The following is a 27,466-nucleotide window of genomic DNA, read 5'->3' as shown; positions in this document are numbered from 1 at the left end:
CTTAGATTGAACATAGCTTTGTGCTTTCAAGTTGGCTTGCTTTTGCACTCCTCTTATTTCCCATTTGGTTTTCTTCTACTGTAGCCTATAAAATTTTTGTTTTGCTTTCCTAGCCTGCACCTAGCGGAGATACACCCCCACCTTTATCTAGTCATCTAGGGAGAACAATATCCTGCTCAAAATGTGGCCGTGTTAACCACTGTGATGCTCATTTCTGTGACTGGTGTGGAGCCAAGGTATGCTCTTAGGCTCGGGCTTCTGTAAAGAATATTTTCTCTTTCTGTTTCATTGGCAATTGGTGTTTGTGTTGACAAGCCTGGCTTTAGTCATCTGTGACCTGCAGCAATTCCATAGCTCCATTCCTTGTGGGAATCTTGTGGGTTAGGACGTGTTTTTGTATTGTTACTGTTTAATATTTGTATAAAGTGCCATAGATGTGCAGAGATCTGTAAAGAGAAACTAAAGACATAGAGTGAAACTGTGATCCCATTAAAGTCAATGGCCAAACTCCCATTGACTTCTGTAGGGCCAGAATTTCACCCATGTTCGCTGCCCGGAGGAGCTTTTACCTAAAATAGTCAGTGTGAAGATGTCCCCATGTAATATATTTCTACAACTTTATTTCTATGTGTTTCTATATCTTCTTATGCTAGATTCACCCTCACCAGGACGGGGAAGTTCAAACTGTATCTTCTAGGGCCACATAAAAATTAGAAACTCTGCTATATATGCCAGTGAAATCATGGATCTTCATAGTTATTTTATGAGAATGAAGGTCTGGGGAGGAATACAGTTGAACTGAATATTAACTGAGATGCTTTGAAGTTCCAGAGCTCCACAATACTGACAACAGGGTTTCCAAGAAGATAAAAATATTTTAAAAGTGCATTTTATATCAATATTTTAAGGTTTGTAGGCCTAAAAATTAGCCTTTGTAGATGCTGATTCCATCTGCAAAGCCTTGCCTCTGCATGGCCTGGCTCTGCCACAGCTGATTGTGATGAGCTGTACATTCGGTTTGCTTTTTGTCAGGGTGAGAGAGCATGGTTTAGTACTGGTAGCCACGGTCACCAGTCTACCAGTTGTAACCACTATTGCGCTAGTTTCTCTAAACTCATGCTGGTTGGTCTGATTGGTTGCTTTATTTCTGAGAGTACAAGAAGATAGATCTCTACTGTGCTACATATTTATGTGTTTCTATGGTGGCAATAGTTTCATTGTACTTTCCAGCCAGATCCTTCTCCATGCTACTTTACTTGCTTCAAGTGTGGTGCAAGCAACCACCCATATGCTAGATTCTGTGGCTCTTGTGGTATTTATATTGAGCCTCCATCAAGACTGGGCTCTCAGAATAGCATGCTGTTGGGTGCTGGAGATACCTTTGAGTTTTCTGAGGTAAGTTATATAGTATCACAAACAAGGCTGTGATCGCAGTTATGATACTGGGTTAAATCCTCAGCTGGCGTAAAGTGATGTAACTCCATTGACTTCCTCTGTCTGAGGATACTGTGGTCTGCTCACAGACATTCTGTGAGCAGAAAAAGAGGTTACATACATTCATTGAGGGAATTGTTTGCTCTGGATATTTACTCATCCCTAATCATTATTATGTAAAGCAAAATGAGAAGCAATTCCATCTCTTTTTAAAGTGTTTGCCCTTTAAGTACTTTTATCTGGTTCTGACACAATCACTCACAAATTATATCTGGATAATTTAAGGTTTTCTTTGATTAATGCTTATGCCATGTTGCTTTAAAAACTATATTTTAAGAGAAGACCATAATACTTAGCAAGGACAAATTTAGGGTATTTTGATGCTATCAGAATATAAGTCAATTTCTATTTACAAGAAATAGATTGCATGGCTTTTTCTGAGTATTTGTGGTATGTGAGGGTGGCATTTTTACCAAATGTTAACTGTAATTGGGCATTGTTAAAATTCCTCCTTTAAACTATTTGCTTCTCTGAATGGCTTTTTCATTCTAGGATTGTTTTTACAGACATGATTTCTTTACTTTTTGGTGATTTTTTTTCTTGTATAAAGTTACATAATTATTAATTACATATTACTATCACTGTCATCTGGGCACTGATCTTTCCCAATAGGGTAAAGGATTACAGACTCGAGCAGCCTGGGAGCCTCTGGTTGTTTCATTGCCAAAGTCAAGACTAGATATAACAGAAAGAAAAGACAAAGGAACCCAGACCATTGGCCTGTTCTACCCATCCAGCAAACTGTTGGAGAAGAAGGAACTTGAGCAGGTTTCTCAAAAAGAAAAGCAGGAGAAGATGAGTGATCGCAAGCCCCTGCTTACAGCCGTCAGTCCTGGAAGAGGTTAGAAATAGTTCATGATTGCACATGGTCAGCAAGGAAAACTTCCCCTGGTTCTGAAACAAAACTACAGTACTTTACCTTGTGTTCTTTTAAAATGGATCCTCTGTGGAATAAACCCTTGAAAGGCCACTATTTTACATCATTACTCTGGTCTCTCTTCCCACTAATAACTTGTAAGCCCCATGCCTGATGCTTTGATTTGAGAATCCAGACCACAGACCTTCTCTAATGCACAGCAAGCCTTCACAGAATGCACCAGAATTACATTATAAGGCTTTTGTTCAGCCTTAGCTCTGGGCTCTGATGTCATCAAATCTCACAAGCAAAGGGTCAGACTTGGTCAGTATTTGGATTGGAGACTACAAAGGAAAACCCAGGTTTTGTCGGAAAGCAGTATCCATGTAATCAGTGATATTATTCTTTCTGGCAATAGTGAACAAATGTTCATGGCATTTTGTGCTGCTGGAGGCACTGTCTTTTGGAAAATATGTAAGGACTTGTCCACACAGGGACTTGAGTAGAATAGCTATTTCAGAATAAACTGTGAAAGCAGATTAAGCTAAATTGGAAAAAGACACCATTATTCCAGAATAAAGTGTCCACACAGGGACCTACTCTGCAATAACTATTCTGGTCAATTTCCCCATATAGACAAGTTTTAAATCTAACATCTTGACTGTTTTTGTAGTCATTAAATATCCTTTAAGATTAGGAATTTTAGCCCTGGTGTCCTGGCAAAATTCCAGTTTAGCGCCAAAAGAAGCCTAATGATAGACTCCTATAGCTATATTTTGGCACCTGAATAAGTGGCTTTATTTTCAAAAGTGCTGAGCATCCAGCCTCAATACAACTAATGGGCAGTGGTTCAGTGGGTTGATTCTTTTCCCAGCTGGCTCATGCATCTTTAGCTATTCTCCCATTCATTAGAGTACTTAACTTTTAGAACACTGGTGTTTTACAGTGTGCCAGCCAAATGACTGGTTAGAATGATGTGTATGTCTGTAGTGTAAAAAAAGGGGTTAATGCTTCTTTCAGGCCTTCCTACATTTTTTGTAAATGTTTAGGTGAGGCTTTTTATTTTTAACCTATCACCTGGGGAATAACTCTTCACACTCCCTTGCAGCTGGGAGTCTCTTCATAGTTCCAGCACTGCAATGACTAGAGTACTTGCCTCAACATGTCAAGGAAGTTAATCTTAGTCAGAGATAATGGTAAGGGATTGGCCCAAAATAGGGCTAAGAAAATATTTAACTCCAAATACTTTTGTATGTGTGCATCGGAAGTGCAGCTTTCACCCTGTGAAAGAGAGCTCCCTTCACAGGGGCAAGTTGGGGAGAAGCTTTGAATTGCTTTGTACTACAGTCAAACCTCACCAATTGCATACAGCTAGAGACCCCGGAGGCCTTTGCTGAAAACCCATCTGCATTGTACGGGGTGGGAGGATGGCTGGCAGGTCGTTCTCCATTAGAATCCCCAGGCTTTGTCCCACAGATCCGTAACAGTTTAAGTTTGTTAGCCCACAGAACTCAGCCTTCCATACTGTCACCCTTGCTTCATGCTAAGCTACATAGGCCAGAGACATTTGTACCAGTCAAGACCATTCAGTGATACCCAGGCTGGTTTAAGTTATACTGGCTACACATGTCTATCATTTCTCAATGCAATTGTGTTTGAGTTATGACATTAAGATTAAAGTTAAAAAGCCAAATAATTAAGGTAATTTTTTCCTCCCCAAACAAATCAGCCTGCAGCACTAAATAGACAACCATGCTTAGAGGGAAAAATGTACAAGTAAAGGACAGTTTGGAGAGGGAGAAGTAACAACAAAATGGAAGTGTCAGTTTTCTAATCGGTGCTGGTTTTTCTGTTGTATTTTCAGTTGGTTTTGAACAGGAGCCAAATGCATTTGCAAAGTAAATATTGCAGAGAAGCCGTCCTTTTTTCACTGTAATGTACAATAAATCAGTCCGATCTAGGTGTAACCAGTTAATGACAGCATGAGTTCAGGTGTTCCGTCAAGGCTGCCAGAAATCCTTTAAGATACACAATAGTGTGGAGCCAAGCACGCATAAGTGTATTTCTGGAATCCTGCTTTTACGTTTTGATTTTTATGTGACAAGCAACTGACCCAATTTAACCCTGGCCTAACCTAGTGCAACTATCACTTACTTCACTGGGAGTTGCATCCACAAAGTAGTAGCTCAGTTGTATGGTTTAATTGTTACTTTAAATTAGAATTCATTTCAGTCTGTGATTAAGTTTAAAGCAAAATGCCTCTGCTTTGGAAACCATTAGGGAAATAATTTTTGGTACTGCAGAGATGAGCACCCCTTCATAGTATGTTTCTTTAAAGCTTATCATGATGATCAATACCCTATAGGCCTGTTGTTTCGCTTTGCCATAGTTTCTACCTGGCCAGCCTCTGAACTTGTTGATTTTTCTTCTAAGTCTCCTTCCCCTGATTTCCTCAAGGACAACAGTTTGAGAATCATTCATTTGTTTGTATTTTGGTATTTTGTTTATATATAATAAAATAACATTTATACAGCAGTAGTATGCAGAGACTCCCATTAGGTTTGGCCCCATTGCATATACTGATATTAAATCAGATATAATGTTTTTGTTAATCTAAGTATATAACAGCTTTGGTGCAGTGGATCCTTTCTAAGAATTAGCGACAGAATGGAGAGAGACCACCCAGTATATTTTCTTTTCTGCTCTTGCTCTTGGCTTGTCTTATCAAAGCCACATAGTAGCACTCTTTTTCTGATTTGGCTTCATGTTCCTATTCTGGCCCTCAATCAATGCTGACGCAGACCAGAGTAAGGTCACGGTGACTTCACTGTTTTGACTAAAGGAGGCTTGTAGCACCTACACAATTTATTTATTCTCTGGGAGCTCTGGGAATGAATTAAGACTCAGTGCTCCACTCCTGAATCGAGGGGAAGTATATTATTTCACCCCTTTATGGGGTACAACTGGCTTCTCTCCCTCCTGCTGGTTGGTTGGATTTACTATAGAAAAACACAGTGTTCTTTGTCATGGTAAAAATCTACAATTCTTTACTTACTTCCATCAGTGGAAGAGTTACTGATGACATTTACAGGGTATTTTCTTTTTCATAACTCCTACTTTTTAGGTTACTGGAGAAAACAGCTAGATCATGTCTGCGCTCATCTTAGAAGCTATGCTCAGAACAATCCAGAGTTCAGGGCTTTGATTGGAGAACCTCGAATGGGAAAGGTAGGAAATAGCTTTTGCATCTAGCATTTTTCTTGTGAGGTATCGAGAAACGATTGAAGAGAAAATAAATCTGATCAAAATACTGTTTTATTTTCTAGAAAATAGCATCTTAGGCCATGTCTACACTAGGAACACTTACCAGTGCACTATACCAGCACAGCGCTTCTAGGGTGGATGCAGCCACCACAGCAAAGCAGCACTTTGTATGGGTTTAGTAAAACCACCCCCAGGAATGAAACAAGCTACGCCAGCTAAATTGCAGCTTTGCCAGTATAAACTACATGTACATTGAGGGTTCTGCTGGCACAGTTGTATTGTTTAGGGATCAGACACCTCTTCACGCCCCTGACTGACATAGCTATGCAGCAGAAGTCTGTAGTGATGTAGAACTGGCCTAAATAACTGCGCCAATTATTGTCTTGAGTCATCTACCTATGTTTTTATTTCTGTCCTTTTTTTTTCTGCTTGCTCTTTCTAATTCCTATTTGTTCTCTTTTTCTCACTTCTTTCATTCTCTTCAAGTTTTTTCTTCTTAGTCTGCTGTTGAGTCCTTTCTGCATTCTCTAGTTATAATTCCCTTTCTTCTCTCATGTATTCTCTCTGGAACCATCCCCAAAGTAAGGGGAGATGATCCCAACAGCCTTAAAGGCCTTGCTGAATGATCAGAGCAGAGGCATTATTCAGCTGATTTTATTATATCCCAGAGCAGATGTTCACTCCTGTGCCATGGGTCAGCACAAGGCCAATTCACTATTTAAATCTTGCCTTGGACTAGCTCTGTGCACAGGGGTGAATTTCCCCAGTAGACAACAGCAGGTCACTTTTGTCTCCTATGCTTCATTTCTGCCACAAACTATGCCCTTATTGCAACAGTGTGTTCTTACCTTAGTACTAGGCAGTTGGCTTGTGCGTATTAGGGATATTGACTGACTTAATGTCACCAGCTAATACTAAAAAATGGTTAGCTCAGCTGTGGCTGTACTGGTGGCTAATATGGTCATACTAGGGAGATGGAAATTTGAGGTTCCTTCTACATGCAGTGCCTGTGCTCAGTGGCACAAATGCAAAAATCATAATCAAACAAAAAAAGCTGGAAAAAATCTGTGCTCTATCTATGGTTACACGTGATAGGCAGCAGGAACAGGGCGCCATTTGCCTCTTTCTGGAAGTATGGCATTCCATCAGATATATTGGCCGGGGTGCTTATTACTACTCTGGCATTGTGAAGGGGCCTGAATGTGAATGTAAATGTGACTGGTGTCTACTTTAAAGACTTTTCACAGTGCCAGAGAGGTGTAAAGTGGCTTTAGTAGAAATGAGAATCAGGCTCATTGCAATTTGTTTTCTTTGAGAGAAGATTCAAAATTGCATATGCCTGAATGATATGGAAGATACCTTTAAGAGGGATATTCCTGCAGTCTGTAGGCCTCTATCATTCTACTGTAATAAAACTTCTGCCAAGAAAAGTATCAGTGATGATTGAGGGCAAATGCCAATATCTGGTCTTTGTTAATGCTTTTTCATGTTTCACGCAGTATGGATAAAAATCTAAGTTCTCAGCCTGCAGTAATCACAACTTGCATTGTAATCTTATCAGCTTTTATAAGCCAACCAGCTATGTGTCACTTGCCTAAAAATCCCCTGTAGTTTCAGTTTTATAAATAAAATCACTTTCCCTCCTGAAATCACTTTCATATAGTGTTACATAGTGTGGCTGGCACAGAATGGTGCCCATGTGTCCTCCTCACAACAGGCTGCATTTCAGTAGTGGGTGAAGTTAGCTCTGTATGTACAGTACTCTTCTTATGTGCCGGTGCAAACTTGCACAACCCAGGTGACAGTTGCCCATTGGCTATAAATCTTCCGGGAGCAGGGTGGCACAAGCTTCCAATAACTCACGCTCCAATGAGGCTCTGTAGCCATTTGGTGCAGTCCCAAAAGTGAATGGGAGGTAGGCCAGGTCAGCTGCGGGATATGCTTACTTAGCACCAACCCTCTTTCATGGTAAAGCATCTCTATTTATCTTATCAGTTGCATCTATTGTATTTGTGGAGCACTATGTATTTGTGCTTTGCTGCCCCTGTGGGTGCAGAGTGTGTATGTGTAAATGCCATCTCTCTGCAGCCATGGGTGTGAATCTGTTTCATGGCCTGTAAGACATTTTGGGATGAGAGTAAAAGGAATCATTAGTATCATTTTTAGACATTTGGCATTTTCAGTAATTCAGGTTTCTCTACTTATCTCAAAATATCACGTGTTATAAATTCTTACCCCTTCACTCAGTTAAAATGGAAGGATGATTCATTAATATGTGTGCAGTGTTATAAAGTTGTAAAGTGTGAATTATTAATTATTATTATTACTATTACTGTATTATTTATGTATGTATGTATGTATTAGTTCAGTTGATAGACTTTTAGCCCACAGCAGCAATACTTACCATTACTGAAACTGTCTTCCTGTACTTTTATAAGAGATGCTGACTTGTGCCTTTTCCCTTATAGATTATTTCTGCTACTGTCCATGAGGATGGTTATGAAGTCAATCTCAGATTAAATTATATTCTTGCCATAAACAAGGTCAGTTTAGTCGCATAGGCTAATCATTGGAGAAGCTGACTACTGAACCAATTGTTTGACAGCTCAGCGCTAATGTGTATCTCTAATGCTATTCCAGAAATTCTCTTGTTGAGAGGGTGTTATTCCTTTCTAAAGTGATAGTCCTTTCTTTTTCTGTTTGAGCTAAGTAAACAGGAATCCCTGTTGATCAACCCAGACTTCACGGTCATGTTGCTGTCATCCTGTATTCATTGTCAAGGCATCTTATAAAGTATGCTATTAACGTTCTTCTTTTGACCAAAAAGACTTTTAATAGTCTTAATACCACTTTCCTCCTGCTATCGAGTCTTCCTACTCTCCAAACTGCAACTGGTACTCTTGTGGCACAGATTTTCTACTCCTAAATACAGTTGAGAGGCAGCGTATGCCAGAGCTTTCACTAAATCTGCTCTGAGGCTCTGCATGTTCCTGCAGTGTTACATTGTTTACCCATGTTTTCAAGTACAGCTAGATATTTATTTATTCCCGATCCTTCCACGGGGTCCAGTTCAATTTAGAGATTATTTCTTTTGGATGGCACGCTGATGGAAGGTATTTCTGAAGGCGTATCATTTGGCTTCTTATTGCTGTCTCTGATATGACAAGCGGTAAATTAAGAGGTTCTCTTAACCACTATATAATGGTTTTCCTTGGATGTGTATCTTCATTTTACAATATTGGGGTTTTTGCATTAAAACAAGTGTTGAGTTGTGTGGGCCGTTAAAAACCTGTTTCTGTTGACTGTGTTGAACCAGTGTTAACTAAGATTGAAGACATTAATTAAATAACTGTGTATCTTCTCATATATATAACCTCCTCCCATTTCATGCTAAGAAGGATATTACAAAATTATGTGATAATCTGGTTAAATGCTCATGTTATGATTCCCCAGGATATTCTTACTGGTAAACCAATGAAGTTTGACAATCTTTATCTGAGCACTGTGACAGAAGGCAGAGATGGACTGTATGATAGTCAGGCTAGTTTGGGTGAGTTTTCCTATGTCTGTATGATCTGACCTAACTATAGCACTCAAAAATAGGAATCTGTCTCCTATGAATCAAATGTTAGATGCTCAAACAGGGAAATTTCCCCCCATACAGATAGCCTGCAACATTTAAAACCTCAAAATAGGGTGTAAGTGGGGGAAGAGCTTCAGCAGGAGAGACTGAGGGAGCTTGCCCCCATCAGAATTTCCATAGCTCAGTGGTTAGTACACTCCCCTGAGAGGTGCGAGACCTTTGTTCAAATCCTTTCTCCCCCATCCCAGTTGAGCGCTCTAACCAGTGGGCTAAAAGTTGTAAGGCAGGCACCACTCCCAACCAGTCTGAGTTTTGAATGGGACCTGATCCAGTAGGGGGCCTCTGACTATACCTACTGGATTGGGCCTTGTATGCAGCTTAGGTGTTAGTTGTAAAATTCATGCATAGTGACACTGTATGTCTCCAACTGGGCAATAGTGGAATCATAGAAAGGTAGGGCTGGAAGGGATCACAAACGGTCATCAAGTCCCACCCCTGGAGTGAGGCAGGACTAAAAATACGTAGACCATCCCTGATAGGTGTTTGTTTAATACCTGAAGGCCACAGCTTTGTAGGTTTTTCAGCTATTGTTTGTGGTTTTGATTTTGCCACGTTTGACAAAAGAAACAGAAATGATGACATGTATAATCCTAGGGCTCAATTTTCCAAGGTGCTGAGCCCTTGTAGATCCAATTGGCTTCAATAGGAGTTGTGAATGTTCAATACATGTGAAAATCTGACCACATGTTGTTATTGGATACTGGCTTTTTGCTGCAACAGCCGTTGCCATTTAGGATCAACACTAGTCTAAGATGCACATGCATGTGAATTATCATGGTGCCTGATTTGTTTTTGAATGCTTTTATATATACCTAGAGAGACAAGGTGGGTGAGGTAATATCTTTTATTGGACCAGCTTCTGTAGGTGAGAGAGATGAGCTTTTGAGCTTGCACTTGAGGAAGAGCTGTGTAACCTCAAAACTTATCCCTCCCCAACAAAAGCTAGTCCAATAAAAGATGTTACCTCACCCTCCTTGTCTCTCTAATATCCTGGCTACGAAAACACTGCATTTATACATTCTTTCAGTTTTCCTTATTAGTGCTGTTGTAAACCAATTCACCTGAGATTTGGGGTGTGGCCTGGGTTGTGTTAACCCGTTTTTTATGCTATTCAAATCCAGGGATTCCAGCTGAAGTTCATTACAGTGCAAATGGCCAGCATAAGGGGCCATTTAAGTGGGATTTAGGTTTCATGCTGGCCCTCTGCACAAGGGTTGATTTCACCCTGCCACAACAATGTACGAATGCATGTACCACATATGGCTCCTAAGTTCTTGTTACACCACTGGTACCGCTTTTAGTTTTAACTCTGGATTCTCCCATTTTAGTGTATGAAGAGGGCCACAGTATCTCAAGCCCCAGAGAAAAAGTAAAAAAAACCAAGAAGACAAGAAAATTTCTCGAAAAAGAAGATAAGCTATCTGTATGTACATGCTACAATCCGTGAGTGTGGGAAGAATATTGGGACTGCCAAAGTGCTAATGCTAATGGAGACACCCAATGGAAAAACTGGGCTGCTTTATTTTAACACCTTCAAAATGCATTGTTCTAAGAGAGTGGTTTTCAACCTGGGGTCTGAGATTTCCAAAGGAGTCTGCACCTTCATTCAAGCATTTTTAGGGGTCCACAAACGAAAAAGGTTGAAAACCACTGATTTAGGAAAACATTTTGGAAGCAGGTGGAAAATAGTCAAATTTGGTTTAAAAAATAAGGACTGTCCTTCCTAAATAGGAATAGTTGGTTGGCATGTATACATTTTTGTAAAAGCTGGATTTACCAGATGTCCCCCCTACTCTTTGAAAGTTTTTTTTAACTAGGTAGCTTTTATTTTTGAATCAAAAGCATCACTGTCTGGGCATTATGCGAGTAGCTTAATGAAAGCATTTGGGGCCCATTCTGCTCCCTTTGAAGTGAATGGGAGCATTATCATTGGAACAGGATCAGGTCCAGAATCTGTCACTGTTACCAAATGGGAGTGTTAATGCTACAGAAAATGTGTTATGGAAACCTTTAAAGGCAAGCTACCATGGCTATATGGTTGTATCATTTATCCAGTGGGGACGAGAGGAGGACTTGCCATGTTTTTCTTCAAGTGCTTGTTCATGTCCATTCCATATTAGGTGTTGCGCGCTGCGTGCACAGTTGCCGGAGATTTTTCCCCTAGTAGTACCCGTAGAGCTGGTTCTAATGCTCTCTGGAGCTGCGTGCGTATGTGCCGGTATTAGGGACACTGTTGGCACTCCACCCCTTCAGTTCCTTCTTATTGCCCATGATGGTTGCTAGAACGTCTTCTCTCTTGCTCCGGCAAGGCTTCCTCCCTTTACTGGTTAATCGAGTAATTGTTTTTCATAGTTTTAGTGTATATAGTTATTGTAAATATTAGTGTATATAATAGATAGTTAAAGTTTAGGTCCCAATCGTCGAGGGACTTCGCATCCAGGGGATGGGAATTCTTCAGGCCCTGGGTTTCAAACTCTGTGCCTCCTGCGGGAAGCACAAGACCATGAGCGACCTGCATGCTGACTGCCTAAAGTGTCTGGGGGAGTCCCATGGGAGAGAGAAGTGGGATTCAAGCCCCGCACAAGGAAAGAATGGGACGTAAGATTGAAGATTATCCTGATGGAAGCTGCAATCAGGCCCGTCTCAGAGCCAAGCTGCTCCGATTCTGCCCCAAGCATGTCAGTGTCGGTGAGAAGTGTGCTGCCGGCACCGAGCTCTTCCCAGCACCATTCACCATCTCCAGTGCTGAGGAAGAGGCACAAGAAGCAGCAGCCAGCTCATGTAAAGGACAAGAGGGCAGAGGGAGTGAGACCTGTGCCAGGCCACTCCATTACCTCAGCATCCATGTCAACACCATTGACTCCGCAGAGGGCCTGCCGGGTGATGTTAGTAGCCTGGCAGTACTCTCAACACCCGAGGCCTTTCAGGTAGCTCTAAGGCCTCGGAGGATTTCCCACCTCCTTCGGTCTGTCACCAGTATAAAGTCCATATTCTCAGGCGGGGTGCTGGAGTTTGGCTTAAGTGAACAAACATAGTTAAAAAGCAAGGCTAGAATATCACAAAGTATATTTTGTTCACATGCTTTGACAATTTGGAGTTTAGGTTTATTTGATAAAACTTAATAGTATGCCAGTAAATATTATGCAGTGTATTTTGTAAAAATAGGAAGTCTTAGGCCTGGAACTGTCAAAGATATGTTATGTTGAGTATTTATTTATTTCAGTTGGACTACTCATAGTAGTAAAGTTAAGCACATGCATGTTTACAGAATTGAGACTTTAGTAATATTGCAGCTGATTACAGCACCCTGATATTCAATATTTGCTCAAAAGTGGGGGGAGACAAATTTATTTTTGGTAGAAATTGTGTGAATTAGTGAGGTTCAAATGCATAACATATATAAGACCAAATTCTACCCTCAGCTACATTTGAACTATGCCAGTGTGGATTCCCTATAATCATATTTCTACTCTGTTTATTTGTGTATTTTCACAGTCTGAGTCTAGACAGCTACTGAAAGAAGTGGGTCCAGAAGGGGAAGGAAGAATTTCATTGGTAGAACAATTACTTGATGAAGTAAGTTTAAAAAGATAAAGTAATTTCTAGTTCAGGCTTTCAAGACTTATCCAGGCCAGTTGCCTATTTACTTTATGAACTCTAGTCCTGCCTTCGTGACTTTTAATAAGAAAAATAATAAACATAACCCAACAGAAACTAATCCAAGGATAGATCACTGTAGTAGCTTTTAGGCCTAGATCCTCAAAGGCTCCTAGCCTCCTCTGATTTCAATGAAAATTAGGAGCCTATGAAATGCTACAGCGGCACTACAGCAGCTGTAGCATAGACACTTACTACAGCGATGGAAGAGGTTCTTCTGTTGGTGTAGTAAATCCACCTCTCCAATGTGTGGTAACTAGATCAACAGAAGAATTCTTCCATCATCTTAGCAGTATTATACTGGGGCTTAGGGCAACTTAACTACATCACACAGGACATGAAATTTTTCACAGCCCTAAACAATGTACTTAAGCCAACCTTTGTACCGAAGACCAGCCTTAAATACTTTTGAGGCTCTGGGCCTTACTGCCACCAGTTTTAAAGAAAATGAATTTTTAAATAAAATCAAACAGGATTTTTTTTTTTTTTTTTTTGTATTTCTCTCCCAAAATTGATAATGGGAAGTTCTCTCTGGTCTCATCAACATTATTGCAGTAAGGAAAAAAGTAACCTTTATTGAAACCATCTTATTGTTTAGGGTCAAATCCTTAGCAGAACTGACACAAGTACCTGCCCTGCAGTAGGATCATTCTAGACTAGGATGCATGCACCATAACCACATGGTGACATATTGCACAGTAGAAAGCAAGGAGAATAGGAGCTTTGAGGTGAAAGCAGGTAGGGGAGTTCTCCATTGGCTAAATCCATCATCACACCACTACCAACACATCTGCCCACAGTTTTGGCCACAAAACAGCTGCAATGTCACTCCTCCAAATGGTGGGGAGGCTTTTGACTCTCCCTCCCTCCCCTGTGATTACTCTGGTGTTGAGCTAGGCATGAGTATGAGGGCATTATGTAGAAAAGACACAACTACATGAAAGTTGGATTTTCCAGATTTGAATGTTTCTCCAGTGTTTCTGAATGTTAAAGTAGAGTTGAGACTGACCCGTATGTTTGACAACTAAAGCTGGGTTTCTTATATTAAATCAGGGGAGGCAAGTTGAAACACTTACAGCCTGTAATAGCTAGTCCTTCTTTTCTATATATTCAAGGGAGTTGACCCCAATTGCACCAACAGTGAAGACCGACCTGCTTTAACAGTAGCTGTCCTAAACAGACATGATGAAGTGGTTCCAGTTCTTGTGCAGAAAGGTGCTGATATTGACCAGCAGTCAGGACCGTAAGTGAGCAGTATCTAAGGAGAATCCTCTATAGAGCTTAACTGGCACAGGGACTAGACTAAATGTCACCAAAAGCAACTACACTCTCTCTTTAAAGTAACAGTGAATCAAATTTTCAAAGCCACACCACACCTACAGCTGCAAACAGGCAAATCAAACAGCCCACCTCCCCCTTTTGTTGCCTCACTTTAGTTGGCCAGCTTTGAAAATTTGGCCCCCTATTTGAGCTCTAGAAAGCTTCAATCTTCTTTCTAAGCCCTTCCCCTCACTCTTCCTCTCCCTGCTACCTTTCCTTCTTTTTTCTTCCTACTGTCTTCTCCCATGCCCTTTCCCCCTATCAAAAAAGAGAAGACAAACCTCACTGGAGACTACCTTTGTCGGTCCTTGATTTTCCCATGTAGTTTGAGGCAGTTGATATACTGATAAAACATTCCTTTAAATAAAATCAAGACTTTAATACAGAAATTCTGAGTACACTCTCTTCTTCCCATACAGGCATAGTAACACTGCTCTGCATGAGGCAGCTTTGCTTGGATTAGAGGGAAAGAAATGCATCAAGGTCTTGTTAGGGTAAGTTCAGCTGTTGGGGCATCCAGTACATATTTGGGCTACATATGATCTACATGCATCATACAGATGTAATCACTAACATCTATGGGCTTCATCCTGCAAGGAACTGAGTGCCCTCAACTTATGTTGAATTCATAGTGTATCTGTATCTGTACAACAGCACCCAGGGCCACATTCTGATATAGTCATTCACATTACAACATCAGCAAGCAGCAGAATCTGACCCTATGATTTGCTTTTGGGTTCTAGTAATTTGGAATATTCCTTTTCTAAAGTAGCTTAAACAGCCTGCTCTTTATTTACAGCTGCAATGCAAATATTAAAAAGAAGAATGGAAAAGGACTGTCAGCATATGACTTGGCTCTGAAGACTAAGAATGAGGAAATAATGTCATTGTTTGCTAGTAAGCTTGGACAGGGAATGCTGGACAAACTGACCAAGCCCAAGAATATCAATCGGACTATAGTTCCAATGTAGCTTTCTTATTCAAGGTGGAGCTGGATGCTCCGGGTAGTTGGAAGGAAGTGGTTTTTTTTTGGTTTTTTTTTTTTTTTTTAAAGAAAGACCGCCTCTTCAAGTTTTTTTTTTTTTATTGACTTCACTGGGCTTTGAATGAAGCAAGTAGCAGACTACTTGTGATTTTGGTATCAAACGGTATCTTCCTATACTTGTAAGAACTGCAGGCTTGAACCCAAAAAGAGTAATTGTGCCTTTTAAGATTAGGATGCTGTTGGAAATCTTAAATGGATTATTTGCCATTTCTGCAGTGGTGCCTCTAAGACAGCATTTACTATGATTAACTTACATTTTAACATAAAAAATGAATTATGTAGACTAATTATTCTAATAGGAGAGATTGTTAGACTTCACTATAGAATCCTCAGTCTGAGCAATTAAATAAATCACTGTGCATTAAGTTTCCTTTAGATGTTTATTTGTGTGTCAACATGAGAAAATTATTTCAAAAGTTTTCAGCATCATGTAAGATTTAGGAACACAAACCTCATTAAAAGCCAAGGTGAAGCATTCCAAGTCAATGGAAGTTATGGTCCTAAATCCCTTAAGTGATTTTGAAAATCTCCTTTGTTTATAAACTATCCCTTCCATGAAAGGGACCTGAACTACTAGCACCACCAATGCATGAAGAGGCAGCTCCAAAGAGGGTATATACAAGTCAGATGCTACACACTGGCAAGTCACAGCAGCCTAGACCAGCTTCTCCATAGAACGACGCGCGTGCTTTGCTTCTTCCTTAAATGCCATTGTTTGCTGAGAGATTTGCTTTTTCTGGAAAGATCAAAAATAGTTACAGGTAGTATCACGCTGAGCTTCATGGGGAAAGGATAAGGTACTACAGCTCAGCACTCCCCACAGGGCAAAGGCAGGAACTGCAAGGTGACATGCTGGCTGGCCCAACATGTCAGAGGGGAGAATCATGAGGAAGAGTCTCCTTGAAGCAAGGAAGCCAAATTCTATGCTCAAGAAGCTACCTAGCAGGTCCGAGGCCTGGAGGCTACATTAGCGTTTTGGAGTGGAGTACCCAAGACAAATCCCAAAGACAAAGCTGTACGTACAGTCATGTTTCTCATTCGTTCCTTATCCAGTTTCAGGAACTCCTGCAGTGTCAGGTCAATAAGGTTCTTACGGAGGGAGAGAAAAGCACAGCCAGGGGAGTGTTTTTTGTGCTCAACCCTAAGAAAAGGAGACCAGGCTCATGTTAAAGGCACACAACTGTACTCCCATGCAAAGTATTTTAAGTTACTTGCTGTCACCACATCTTCTACCACATCAGTTCTCAAAGTGGGGTCCTGAGAGACTGCACAGGGGATCCACACAATATTATGAGCAGAGGAAATGCATGGGAGGGAGGCACACAAGGTCACAATTCCTCTCCTCCTTCTTCCCCACTATTTCTGCCTTCCATTTGGCCCTGCTCCCTGAAGTGCTGAGGTAGCAGGGCAGAGCAGCAGTGTCTCCCCTTAGCTAGCTGCTGCCTGCTCATGGAGTCACTGGTGTGAGGCAACCCCTTCTGATGGCAGGGGGAACCATCAAAACATTCAGGGGCTCAGCGAGGGAGCCCCACCTCCACTCCAACTCACCTCAGTAGGCCACCCAGCCTGTGTGGGCAAGTTGGGGCAACCAAAATTTGCAGCATCACTGCCAAAGAGGTATCACTCCCCTGTCAAAGTGGCCATGGGGCAGCAGAGGCTCCCTATTCTCCTCTAAGGCACACTAATTCAATACCTAATTCTGTATTAGTGCAACAGGATCAGAATTGAACTCAACCCACGAAGCACGTGCTAGGTACCTTCAGTGATGTGTAATTCCATAATAGTTGGCAATGTACCACATGGCTAAGGAAAAGAACACTGCTGGGGGACCTATGGCACACTGGTTTGCAGGTGTATAGTCTCCCCTATTATGGGCAGCTTTATCTGAACAAGCCCCTGCAGGCCAGAGCACAGGATTATTGTGGCCCCAGGGGACTGTGATACTTACATGGGCTCATCCTCAGGCTCCCAGCCTTCCAGCTCTTTGAAGCAGAAGAAGCATTGAACCACATCAGGCCCGTTCTCACTAGGGCAGTGAATGAACCCAGCTGCAGCCATCTGGGGGGAGAGGAAGAAGACCTCAGCAAGACCACCAAGCTCCTTCCCAACAGGCCTGACTGGCCCCCTCCTCTGGCTGGGGCTGGAGATGTGCACAGCAGCGGGCCCCAGGGAGCGAGGGGGCTGCCCGAGAGCCCCGCTCTGGAGGGGGGTGTCCCCCTCCCACCTGCTCACAGGGGCAGGCTCCGTGGTCCTGGATGGGTGCCCCAGCCAGGTTGGGGGTCAGGCCGGGGCAGACGGTGCCCCAGGCCACGGGAGAGCGGGGGGCCTGGGGCTCAGTGCGCAGGGGAACCGGGCCATCCTCCGAGCCGCTCGCGGGCAGAGCAGGGCAGGGCAGGGCGGCTTCCGCCCACGGCCCCTCACGGCGGCTCCCCAGCAGTCCCGCGGGCGGCCGGAGGCAGCTCGAGCCGGCCGGGAGCGGGCCCCGCCAGGCCTCACCCGCTCCGGGGTGCAGGCGCAGTCCTCGGTGAAGGGCCAGCTGCAGTAGGTAGCCAGGCGGCTCTCGCTCCGGTACAGCTTCCAGTCGGTGGGCAGGATGTCGGCAGCGGCGCGCCCCATCTTGTTCAAACTCGGGCGGGAGCGGGGGGTTGCTGGGACTGGGCGTGGGCCTGCGCGCACAGCACGCTGGGAGCGGTAGTTTTCGGGTGGGACTGGCTGTGCGCGCGGGCCGGGCCGTTATAAGGGGCTGTCCCTCGTGCGTTTGTAGCGCGTCATAGAGGGGCGTGGCCTATCTTGAGGGAGGGTGGGGCTGTGGCTCCTCCTCCTCCTCCTCCTCCTCCTCCTCCTGGGGTTGTTGCTCTGAGGGATGAGCTGGGGGGTTGTTGACCTCAGGAAGGGAGTGGGAGGGTGTTTACCAGGGAGGGGCTGGGGGGTGTCAGGGCTGGGAGGGGGTGGGGTGTTGTGCAGGGGTCAGAGCAGGGGCTGAGGCGCTACCCTGGGTGGTAGAGTTCCCTGCCTTACCCCAGCTCTGCTGCCTGGTGGTTTGGGGAGCAGGGCAGAGCTGGCCTCTTCCTGGGGACAGGACAGGCATAGTGACGCAGGTGGTGAATCACAACCCCCACCCATCAGTGTGAGCTTGTAGCCAGCAAAGGAAAGGCTGGCATCAAACAGGATGAGTTTGGGTCTGTGCTGGGGGCAGCAACTGGGCCCTTACAGGGAACAGACACAAACAGGTGAAAGCTCAGTTGATCCACATTGGCTGTTCCTTGGGTTTTCCTGAGCATTATTATTTGTTTTACTATCATGCCTCGGGGCCCTAGTTACAAGTCATTACCTCATTATGCATTGTGCTGTACAAAGAGAACAAAAAGGCAGTCCCTGTCCCAAAAGTCTTATAATCTAGGCAAGAAAGCCAATTTTGTTTACTGCTACCTAAAGATGAGTTTTTCATAGTATAATTGGGGAGTGAGTGAAATCCTTGTACAGCTTATAGTTGCTAATCTCCCTCTTCTATATGGTCCAGGGAGCTGAACCCAGCTGCACCAACAATAAAGACTGACCTGCCCTAATGGTATCTGTTCTAAACAATCATCATGAATTGATTGTGGTTTCACAAAACTGGAGGGGACTCGTGTGTATGCATGTGTGTACGTGTTGGGGCAGAGAGGTGGAATTGTGGCCCGTTTGGGGAAGAGGTTGCTGATAGGCTGGCATCCCAAGGCTGAGTTATGATTATAGTGAACTCTATGAAGTGTGTGTTGGTTGTGCTAGTGGTGAGGTGTGTCTGAATAAGGAAGTTGTGGATCTACATTTATGATAGTCTTTTTTCCTTCTGTTGGGTATGTTATGTACAGAGCAACCATATCTAATGCACAATGCAATGCTTCTGTGTGTTCATTCATATATGCTAGTTCCCACAGAATAACTCTACGGAAGATGGTGGTGTTGCTACTGGTTTTAAAAAGAACAACACAATCTATAGCTGTCCAAGTGTTATAACTGCCTGCTAAGACCAGTACTGAATTTGCATAGTAAATTAGCTCTTAATGGCATGTTCTGCTTGACTCCTTATTTAATGTGAAAAGCAAGCTTTTATGGAAAATATGCTATAACATTAATAACAGGTACTATGAGGTACTCAACCCCTTAGGCTAATCCTTAACAACCCAGGCCAAAGAATTCTGTTTTGTGAATGTGTGCCACAGTTGGCAGACGAATAACAGCCTTTGTGTGGGTGTGTGTAATTCACAAGAAATCAAAGTTATGCTCTCTTTTATTCAGGGAGTCAAACCCAGTTTCTCAGTTCCACTGAAACTCATTATAAATAAACATAGATAATGCACAACTATCTTCCCAAAAACTTTCCGTGTCATTTACATGCTGGTTGTTTTGGTTCATCTGGTTGCCATCACGTCATGTAGTCAGTTACCATCTTTGCTCATAGTGATGGACACACTCAAATTTGTGAAATCCTGGCCGCTGTAAAGTCAATGGCAAAACTCTCATTGACTTCAGTAAAGCCAGTATTTCACTTCTGGTGTTTGGCTCCAGACTGAAAGTTGAGTGGGAAAATATTATTTCTTTGTCATAGGCTGACCATTGTCTTTTTTTATTCTCAGGGCAATTAACCTTTTTTTGATGGTTTTGTTCCCAGGTCGTTATGAGGAAGAACATTGTTCAGCTGAAGGACTGCTCTGTCAATGGTTTGGTAAAATTTTATAATGATCCTTTGTCATCTGCTATTGACACAGTGAGCCTGAACACTGTACTGGCTTCATCTTCATAGGTCACGATGGTAGACTGATTCCCTGCAACAGAGGAGACAGATAGAGCACTCCTGGTGGAAGTCTTGTGGTGAGTCTGACTGATCTGCAGAATAAAGAGTTTTTGTTTTGATGTTCAAAACTCCATGGTTACAAAGAAGGTTACCACACCAGAAAGAACGATCACAATGGTCCCATCTGACCTTCTGCATAACACAGGCCTTAATTAATTAATGTTTTGAGCTAGAACATATCTTTTAGAAATATATTCCATCTTCAAGTTTTCCAGTGATGGAGAATCCACTACCACTCTGGCAAGTTGTTCCAATGGTTATTACCTTCGCCATTAAATGTGTACCTTAGGTTTACTCTTAATTTGTCTAGCTTCAACTTCTAGCCACTGGATCTAGTTATGGTGAAGGTGAAGGAAGTCTTTTTTTCTCCATTATAGTATCTACAGTTACACCCAGCAGAATTTCCAGGTGATTAAAAGGTTGGTTAATCATAGATATTTCCATTTGGTTATGGGGGCACAGGTTGAGTTTTTCTCATTAGGAAGAATGTTCATGCTTCTCTGCAGATAATAGCTGAAACAGAGTAGTGTCTCAAGGGGATAAATACTGAGTAGTGTGTGCATTTCAGCCAGAGCTACTCACTGATGATTTAGAGGTGCTGGGGATGCCGTGAGGCAGATACACAATGGAGCAGTGTTGCTCAGTCTTTGGAATTTTTGTGTACTTGATCGCTTGAACTTAAAATTGTATTATTGATGCCTAAATGACCATTTTTCTGAGCAAGTACCCAGGTTGTGCCTGCAATGATTGCACAAACAAACATAGAAGTGAAGCTGGGTACACATTTCTACCTGTGGAACTTGAGCCTTTGTGTTTAAAAACTTGGTCCATAGGGTGTGCATAATTCATAGTGCACTGAATTTGTGAATTAATATTTTATCCAAATAGTACCATGTCTCTGAAAATAAGGAGCCCCTTAATCTGTCTCCTTAAGTAAGTGTTATATCTGACATTCAGCCCAAATTTTCAGAAATATTCTCTAATTTTGGGTGCCTCCATTTTTGGGTGCTCAATTGAGACCCCAAGGACAAGGATTTTCAGATGTGCAGATGATATTTTGAGCATGCTTTGTACTCTAAAAATCAGATGGTAGGTGTCTCAAAATGTGTATAGAAAATGAGAAATTGTGGCTGAAAATGTAGGCCTTAACTTTTAATAAAATTGTTATTCATTTCCACAAAGAAATCAAAACTACTTCTTCCTCCCCATCCCTGTGTCACAATGAATATGTCTATAATCCAGATTCTCAACAATAGTTCCTGTTGATGGAAATAGATCTACTTTGAGCTGCAAACAGATCGATTGCAGGCTGCACTGTTTTTGAACTCCGATGCCAGTCTCATGGAAGAAACTGCTTTGTTTGTCTCCTCCCAAATCATGAGTGAATTCCAAGGTTTGGAATATTCTGCTGATCAGATGGCCATTCTGCTGTGGACTGAGAGGGGGCCCCCTGATATACCATTACTTGGATAATGCATTGGCATGTGGGGTGGGTTGTGCTCTTGGCATAGAACCCATAGCAGTTGTAAGGCTATTTCCTCATCTATGAGCTTCAGTAGCTGATATACTTAAGTTATGTCATCATTGCAGAGTTAGCCCAGGTGATCAGCACTTGGGTTAGCCTGGCTAACATGTGAATGGCCACACTGCAAAGCTGTGCCCCAGTTACCACATTCTCACTGGTGTTGCGCTCATCCATGTCTATCACTAGGGCTACTGGGGACATAGCCCATGTTTCTTTGTGCTGCAGTAAGGTGAGCTGCTCTTTTATTCTTTCCCAGTGAATTGTGTGAGAACTTGTCTGTCCTTTTGAGAACATGGAGGAATTGTGGGAAGGCTTTGGAGAACTGCCAGCTACAGACTGGGGACCGACGGGCTAGGCAGCAGTTCTGCAGAAAAGGACCTGGGGCTTACAGTGGATAAGAAGCTGGATATGAATCAGCAGTGTACCCTGGTTGCCAAGAAGGCTAATAGCATATTGGGCTGCATTAGTAGGAGCATTGCCAGCAGATGGAGGGAAGTGATTATTCCCCTCTATTCAGCATTGGTGAGGCTGCATTTGGAGTATTGTGTCCAGTTTTGGGTCCCCCACTACGAAAAGGATGTGGACAAGTTGGAGAGAGTCCAGTGGAGGGCAACAAAAATGATTAGGGGGCTGGAGCACAAGACTTATGAAGAGAGGCTGAGGGAACTAGGTTTGTTTAGTCTGCAAAAGAGAAGAATGAGAGGGGATTTGATAGCAGCCTATAACTACCTGAAAGGGTGTTCCAGGGAGGATAGAGCTAGGCTGTTCTCAGTGGTAGTAGATGACAGAATAAGGAGCAATGGTCTCAAGTTGCAGTGGGGGAGGTCTTAGGAAAAAGTTTTTCACTAGGAGGGTGGTGGTGAATCACTGGAATGGGTTACCTAGGGAAGTGGTGGAATCTCCATCTTTAGAGGTTTTTAAGCTGTGGCTTGACAAAGCCCTGGCTGGGATGATTTAGCTGAGGTTAGTCCTGCTTTGAGCAGGGCATTGGACTAGATGACCTCCTGAGGTCCCTTCCAACTCTAATATTTTATGATTCTATGATTATCGCAAGTGTGCAGGGCCATTAATCACATTCTGCTGTGAAGGACTGTGACTCTGGGCAATGTGCATGAAATAGTGGATGGCTTCATGGTGATGGGATTCCCTAACTGGCGGAGTGATAGATGGCACATACACCCAATTTTGACCTTGGACCATCGTGATGGAGTACATCAATAGAAAGGGCTACTTCTCTATGGCACTGCAGGTGCTTGTGGATCACCTTGGGCATTTCACTGACATCAACATGGGTTGGTCAGGAAGGGTGCATGATGCTTGTATATTCAGGAACACTGGCCTGTACAGGAAGCTACAAGCAGGGACTTTCTTTGCAACCAAAAGATTCCAATTGAGGATGCTGAGATGCCCATAGTGATTCTTGGAGACCCAGCCTACCCACTAATGCCATGGCTCATGAAGCCTTACACAGGCAACCTGGGTAGCAGCAAGAAACACTTAAATTACAGGCTGAGCAGATGCCGAATGACTGTTGAATGTGTGTTTGGCAGTTTAAAGGTGCGCTGGAGGTGCCTTTATGGCAGGCTGGACCTAAATTAGGACAATATTCCCATGGTGATAGCCGCCTGCTGTGTGCTTCATAATTTATGTGAAGCTAAGGCGAAAAGTGTGCCCTGGGTAGACCGCAGAGGTGGATAGCCTTGCATCTCCACATGAGCATCCGGATTGTAGGGGTATTAGAGGGTGTAATGGGCATCTTGGGAGTGGATGTCGGGTTGCCGCTGAGGATGGCTTCCAGCTCTTTGTAGAAGCAGCAGCTCATTGGCGCTGCACCAGAGCGACAGTTTGCCTTCCTGGCTTTTGGTAGCTCTGCCACAGCTTCTTGATTTTTGCTCAGCCCTGCAGTGTGTCCCGCTCATAGCCCTTCTCTGGCATAGCCTGAGAAATCTGGACAAGGGTATCAAAGTTCTTTTGGCTAGAGCGGAACTGGGACTGCACAGCAGACTCTCCCAAAATGCTGATCAGGTCCAGCAGCCCTGGTGTGCTCTGAGAGGGAGAGCGTTTGGTGCGTGGAGCTGCCATGGTCAGCTGGGAAGATGAAATGCCAGCTCTCCATGCCAACCAAGCAGGAACTGGAATTTCAAAACTCTCTGGGACTTTAAAAGGGAAGGGGTGGGTGGCTACAGAGCAGCAGAGTTCAGACGAGCGGTCAGGATGGGCATTCTGGGACACTTCTGGAGGCCATTTACCACTGTATAACCCTACAGTAGTGTCTACACTGTCGTTTTTTCGATAGAAGTTGAGCAAAAAAGCACTACACCGGTCGTCAAGTTGGTTTTATTTTGTCGAAAAAACAGGGCAGTTTTGTTGGCCGGAGGGGGTTGCAGTGTGTACATCAAGACTGTTTTTTTTTAAAAAAAAAGCTTACTTTTTCAACAAAACAGTCTAGTGTAGACCAGGCTTTACTAGGGCCTGGTTTCCACACCAAGTTGCCTCTGTTCAACTTGTAAATGAAGACAAGTTAAACTGGTTTAATCTAACTAAGTTTAATATCACACCATTAGTTAAACCAATGCAACTTTAAATGTGACTTCTATGTACCAACAACTATATGTGCAACTATACAAGAGAGCAGTCTTATTTTGGTTAGCTTTGAGTCAATAAGTAATTGACTGAAGCCAAACCAAAATAAGAGTGTCCACACAGACTTTTGCACTGGTTAACCTAAGCTGATTTAACATCACATTGTTAGTTAAACTGGTGCAATATCTATGTACAGACAAGTCCTAAGTCTTTTTACAGTGCCTAACATAATGGGACTCCAGTCTTAACTAGGATCTCTAGGTGCTACTGCAATAGAAATAATATCAAATCCAGAAATAACACGGACTATTAAAGGCATATTTAAGGGCAAAGTTTAACATTCTTGACCAACATTTTTGAATGGATGTAACAAGAAGAAAAAGTTATGCAGCTGGGTGGAAGAACTTTTCACAGCACTTTGCACAATTGTATACGTACCTCTGTGGAGAAAGCTAATTAATTACTGTAATTCAGTATAAAAAAGGGCTTGTACCATAGCGCTTTTACTGGCAGCCACTGCTGCAGGTCAAGTGGCAAAGCATTTAACATATACAGGTAAGGCCACTTAGAAAGTTTCAAGAGATTTTTCTCCCCTTAGGAAGAGGGTGAAATTCTGTCAGTCAAAAAAATAAGTTTGCTCATCTGAACTTGGCTGTGCCAAGGTGCTGGTTTGGCAACTGGAAATGCACTGAGTGATTGTACAGCTCTATGGAGTTGCAACATAATTCAAATTGATGGGGTGTTGGTTTTCTAATCAGTGATAAGGTTGCTTGGCAGTCAAATGGCTGAGGCGGAAAGAAAAGCTCAGCAGTGATTAGCGTGTATTACTCACACTGAACCAGAGGGCTGTAGCTATTCCAGAGAAAGGCAACTGCGCAATAGTGACTTGTGTGCATACTTATTTTTATGCTAATGGCTTTGAACTGCTAAGAGCCATTGGGGAGTTCAGAGTTTTGGGCCCCTTTTCCATTTATGTCAGATTCAACGTGTGAGAGGAAAGGGTTCATTTTGCGGAAAAGAAACTGCAGTCGTTCCACCGTACAACCACAGCTGGTGGTTGGAGAGGCAAAAGGTTAACATTCCTGGATGTAAAACTTCCCTTTTACCTCTTCAGGTGGCTCCTCTGAGCACAAAGAATCCCCTCATTGGACTCCCGCCCCCTCCGAGGCATGTGGTGACTATCTAAGGGGGAAAGGCTGTACACAACTCTCTTGGAACACATCAAAACTGCACCATAGAGAAGGAAATACTTCCCAAGGACTGGACATGCTACCTCCTCTATACTACCAGCCTAAGAGGACCTGATGCCAATCTCCTATAGTGCTCCATTAGAGTGGAGATGGCCCAGCCCATCATCTTTAAAGAAATCTACAGCTTAATGACCTTCTCTGCATTCTACCTGGTTAACAGATAGCATAGAAGCTGAATTTTGAGAGACACTATAGCAGTTTGAGTCACAAATGAAAACAAACTCCATACCCTGAATTCAAACCCACCCTAACACACACAGCATTGCTACATGTTCCATCCATGTACTTCAGACCCAATTTGGAAGGACTACCATTTCCAGGACTATTCAGTTCCAGCCATGTCTGTCCAGACTTTCTGCAAGGGCGATTTTACTGTCAGTGCTGGTGGCATCTTGCTTTCACCGCAGGAGAACATGATGATGTAATAGCTAAGAACCAAATTTCAAAAGGGGCTGCAACAAGGTAAGTGCTTTGTGAAAGGGATTCTGTGTGCGCACAAATAATGTACTACAGGGATTAATCATGGTGATCAGGTATCTCATTATAACCCTACAGTTCTGGGGTTACTGTAGGCACCGGGGACAGAAGTTAAACAGCTAACTGGCTGGCTTTACAGGGACAAGCAATATGTGCACGACAGAGAATGTAGCCATCTGCGTATTATCATTTGGGCCTACACTTCACATGCCCACAAACCTGCAGAGGAATCTGTTTTACTTGTCTTCTATTGGCATAGTGTCTGAACACTTCACAATCGTTAATGTATTTAGCTTACTGCTACCCCTCTCAGGTATGGAAGTACGCCATTACCCTCAATTTTACAGATGGGGAACTAAGGCACAGAGGCTAGGTGACGTGGGAGCCTGTGGCAGAGCAGGGAATTGAAGCTAGATCTTCAGGTCCTAGGCTCATACCCTGACCACGGGACCATCCTTCCTCTCTAGGACAGGGGCGCAGTTGTGCAGGTACAAAGTTATGGGCCTCTTGAAAATCTGACTGCATATTGTCTTAAAATATTCAACCAGTTTCATTTCCATGGATTATAAAGATACTGCTTGATTTCATCATAATCAAACACTTATGTTGTTTTTTGGAGTGTGGAAATGTCCTGTTAAGGCAAGTTCCTCTATGGCCCTTATGCAGATGCACAATGGAGGCGAGCGTAAGGAGCCTCCCCCGCAACATCCTGTGGGGCTTGCTGGTCTGTCCCTTCTCTCCTTGGAGGTACATAGGGCCCTGGAGGGAGCAAGAAGAAATGGAGCTACAGAATCTCCCATGTAGCAGGCAGTGAAAAATATGCTGTATTCCATGAACAAAAGGCTGTAGCAGGGTGTGCAGTTCCCCTGAACACTGGGGAACTCTACAAGGCCAGAATGAGCTCTTTTGGAATAGCAGAAAATACTCGGCTGGCTGTGTTTGATTTAGCATGACATCAAAGGAGGAAGCTAGAAGTGAATGATGGAAAAAATAAATGAATATACTACATGACAGCAACTGAGCTTGTCCAAGAGAAGGCCTTTAATTTCCACTCAAAGACAGATCTTTCCAGAAACAGTTAACTCTTAACATCTGTAACATCAAGGATTTTCACACACAGTCATAAAATATTTGGAAATGTGCACAGATGGCAGGGCAAATAGTTCTTGAATGCTTTCAAAAGTCATCAATTTTTCCTAATACCAGTTATATTTATGTTTCAGGGAAGGCTTGCATTGGCTATAAACAGAAACAGATATGGTGTCTGACTCTGCTCCTATTAGAATGTAGAGGCAACATTAAGGCAACAGCTACCATGGTTAGGCACCTGATATGTATACAAGGTGATTAAATAAAACCATCTGTTCTGGCCTTGACTTTAAGACTACGCAGGTGTAGTTCATGTTCAAAATGCACAGATTGCACTATCTACAATCTATTAAACTATAAAACAATCTGTCAAGCTATTGTTCACCTGCAGTAAAAGGGGAGAAGGAGCTGCTAAACTGTTTAGGAAAA

The 27,466-nt window shown here is 42.9% G+C and overlaps 2 protein-coding genes and 1 long non-coding RNA gene across 3 annotated transcripts in view; 2 read left to right on the top strand and 1 right to left on the bottom strand.

Annotated features, from left to right (window-relative positions):
* Positions 1-15,282, top strand: part of DZANK1 (double zinc ribbon and ankyrin repeat domains 1) — a 32,982-nt gene extending 17,700 nt beyond the window's left edge. The window contains exons 10-20 of the mRNA XM_067565364.1: positions 114-236; positions 1,231-1,395; positions 2,107-2,335; positions 5,475-5,578; positions 8,083-8,157; positions 9,068-9,164; positions 10,586-10,680; positions 12,753-12,833; positions 14,030-14,157; positions 14,654-14,728; positions 15,034-15,282. Coding sequence (XP_067421465.1) covers positions 114-236; positions 1,231-1,395; positions 2,107-2,335; positions 5,475-5,578; positions 8,083-8,157; positions 9,068-9,164; positions 10,586-10,680; positions 12,753-12,833; positions 14,030-14,157; positions 14,654-14,728; positions 15,034-15,205 — 1,344 coding nt within the window. The 3' untranslated portion in view covers positions 15,206-15,282. The remainder of the gene's footprint in view (positions 1-113; positions 237-1,230; positions 1,396-2,106; positions 2,336-5,474; positions 5,579-8,082; positions 8,158-9,067; positions 9,165-10,585; positions 10,681-12,752; positions 12,834-14,029; positions 14,158-14,653; positions 14,729-15,033) is intronic.
* Positions 14,593-17,980, bottom strand: LOC137164454 (baculoviral IAP repeat-containing protein 5-like). Its single transcript, XM_067565363.1, has 4 exons — positions 17,776-17,980; positions 17,228-17,337; positions 16,303-16,420; positions 14,593-16,015 (listed from the first exon to the last, which is right to left on the bottom strand). The coding sequence occupies exons 1-4, from the start codon at positions 17,893-17,895 to the stop codon at positions 15,935-15,937; spliced, it is 429 nt and encodes a 142-aa protein (XP_067421464.1). The 5' UTR covers positions 17,896-17,980; the 3' UTR covers positions 14,593-15,934.
* A 2,080-nt stretch (positions 17,981-20,060) lies between these two features.
* On the top strand, positions 20,061-26,895 carry LOC137164453 (uncharacterized). The gene is made up of 3 exons (XR_010923033.1): positions 20,061-20,130; positions 25,336-25,933; positions 26,615-26,895. It is a non-coding gene; the product is annotated as an uncharacterized lncRNA (long non-coding RNA).
* Positions 26,896-27,466: the final 571 nt, after the last annotated feature.

This window comes from Emydura macquarii, unplaced genomic scaffold (genome assembly GCF_026122565.2).
Source record: "Emydura macquarii macquarii isolate MOO-44397 ecotype Brisbane River unplaced genomic scaffold, CSIRO-AGI_Emac_v2 contig_2676, whole genome shotgun sequence".
NCBI lineage: Eukaryota > Metazoa > Chordata > Testudines > Chelidae > Emydura > Emydura macquarii.
This window is presented reverse-complemented; position numbering and strand designations above follow the sequence as displayed.

What these genes read in the sequence shown, in the direction of transcription:
- LOC137164454 (XM_067565363.1), bottom strand. Translation starts at nt 17,895, where the DNA reads ATGGGGCGCGCCGCTGCCGACATCCTGCCCACCGACTGGAAGCTGTAC. An exon ending in GCGCCTGCACCCCGGAGCGG is followed by an intron (nt 17,338 to 17,775) that starts GTGAGGCCTGGC and finishes CTCTCCCCCCAG; the next exon opens with ATGGCTGCAGCTGGGTTCAT. An exon ending in GAGCCTGAGGATGAGCCCAT is followed by an intron (nt 16,421 to 17,227) that starts GTAAGTATCACA and finishes TCCTTTTCTTAG; the next exon opens with GGTTGAGCACAAAAAACACT.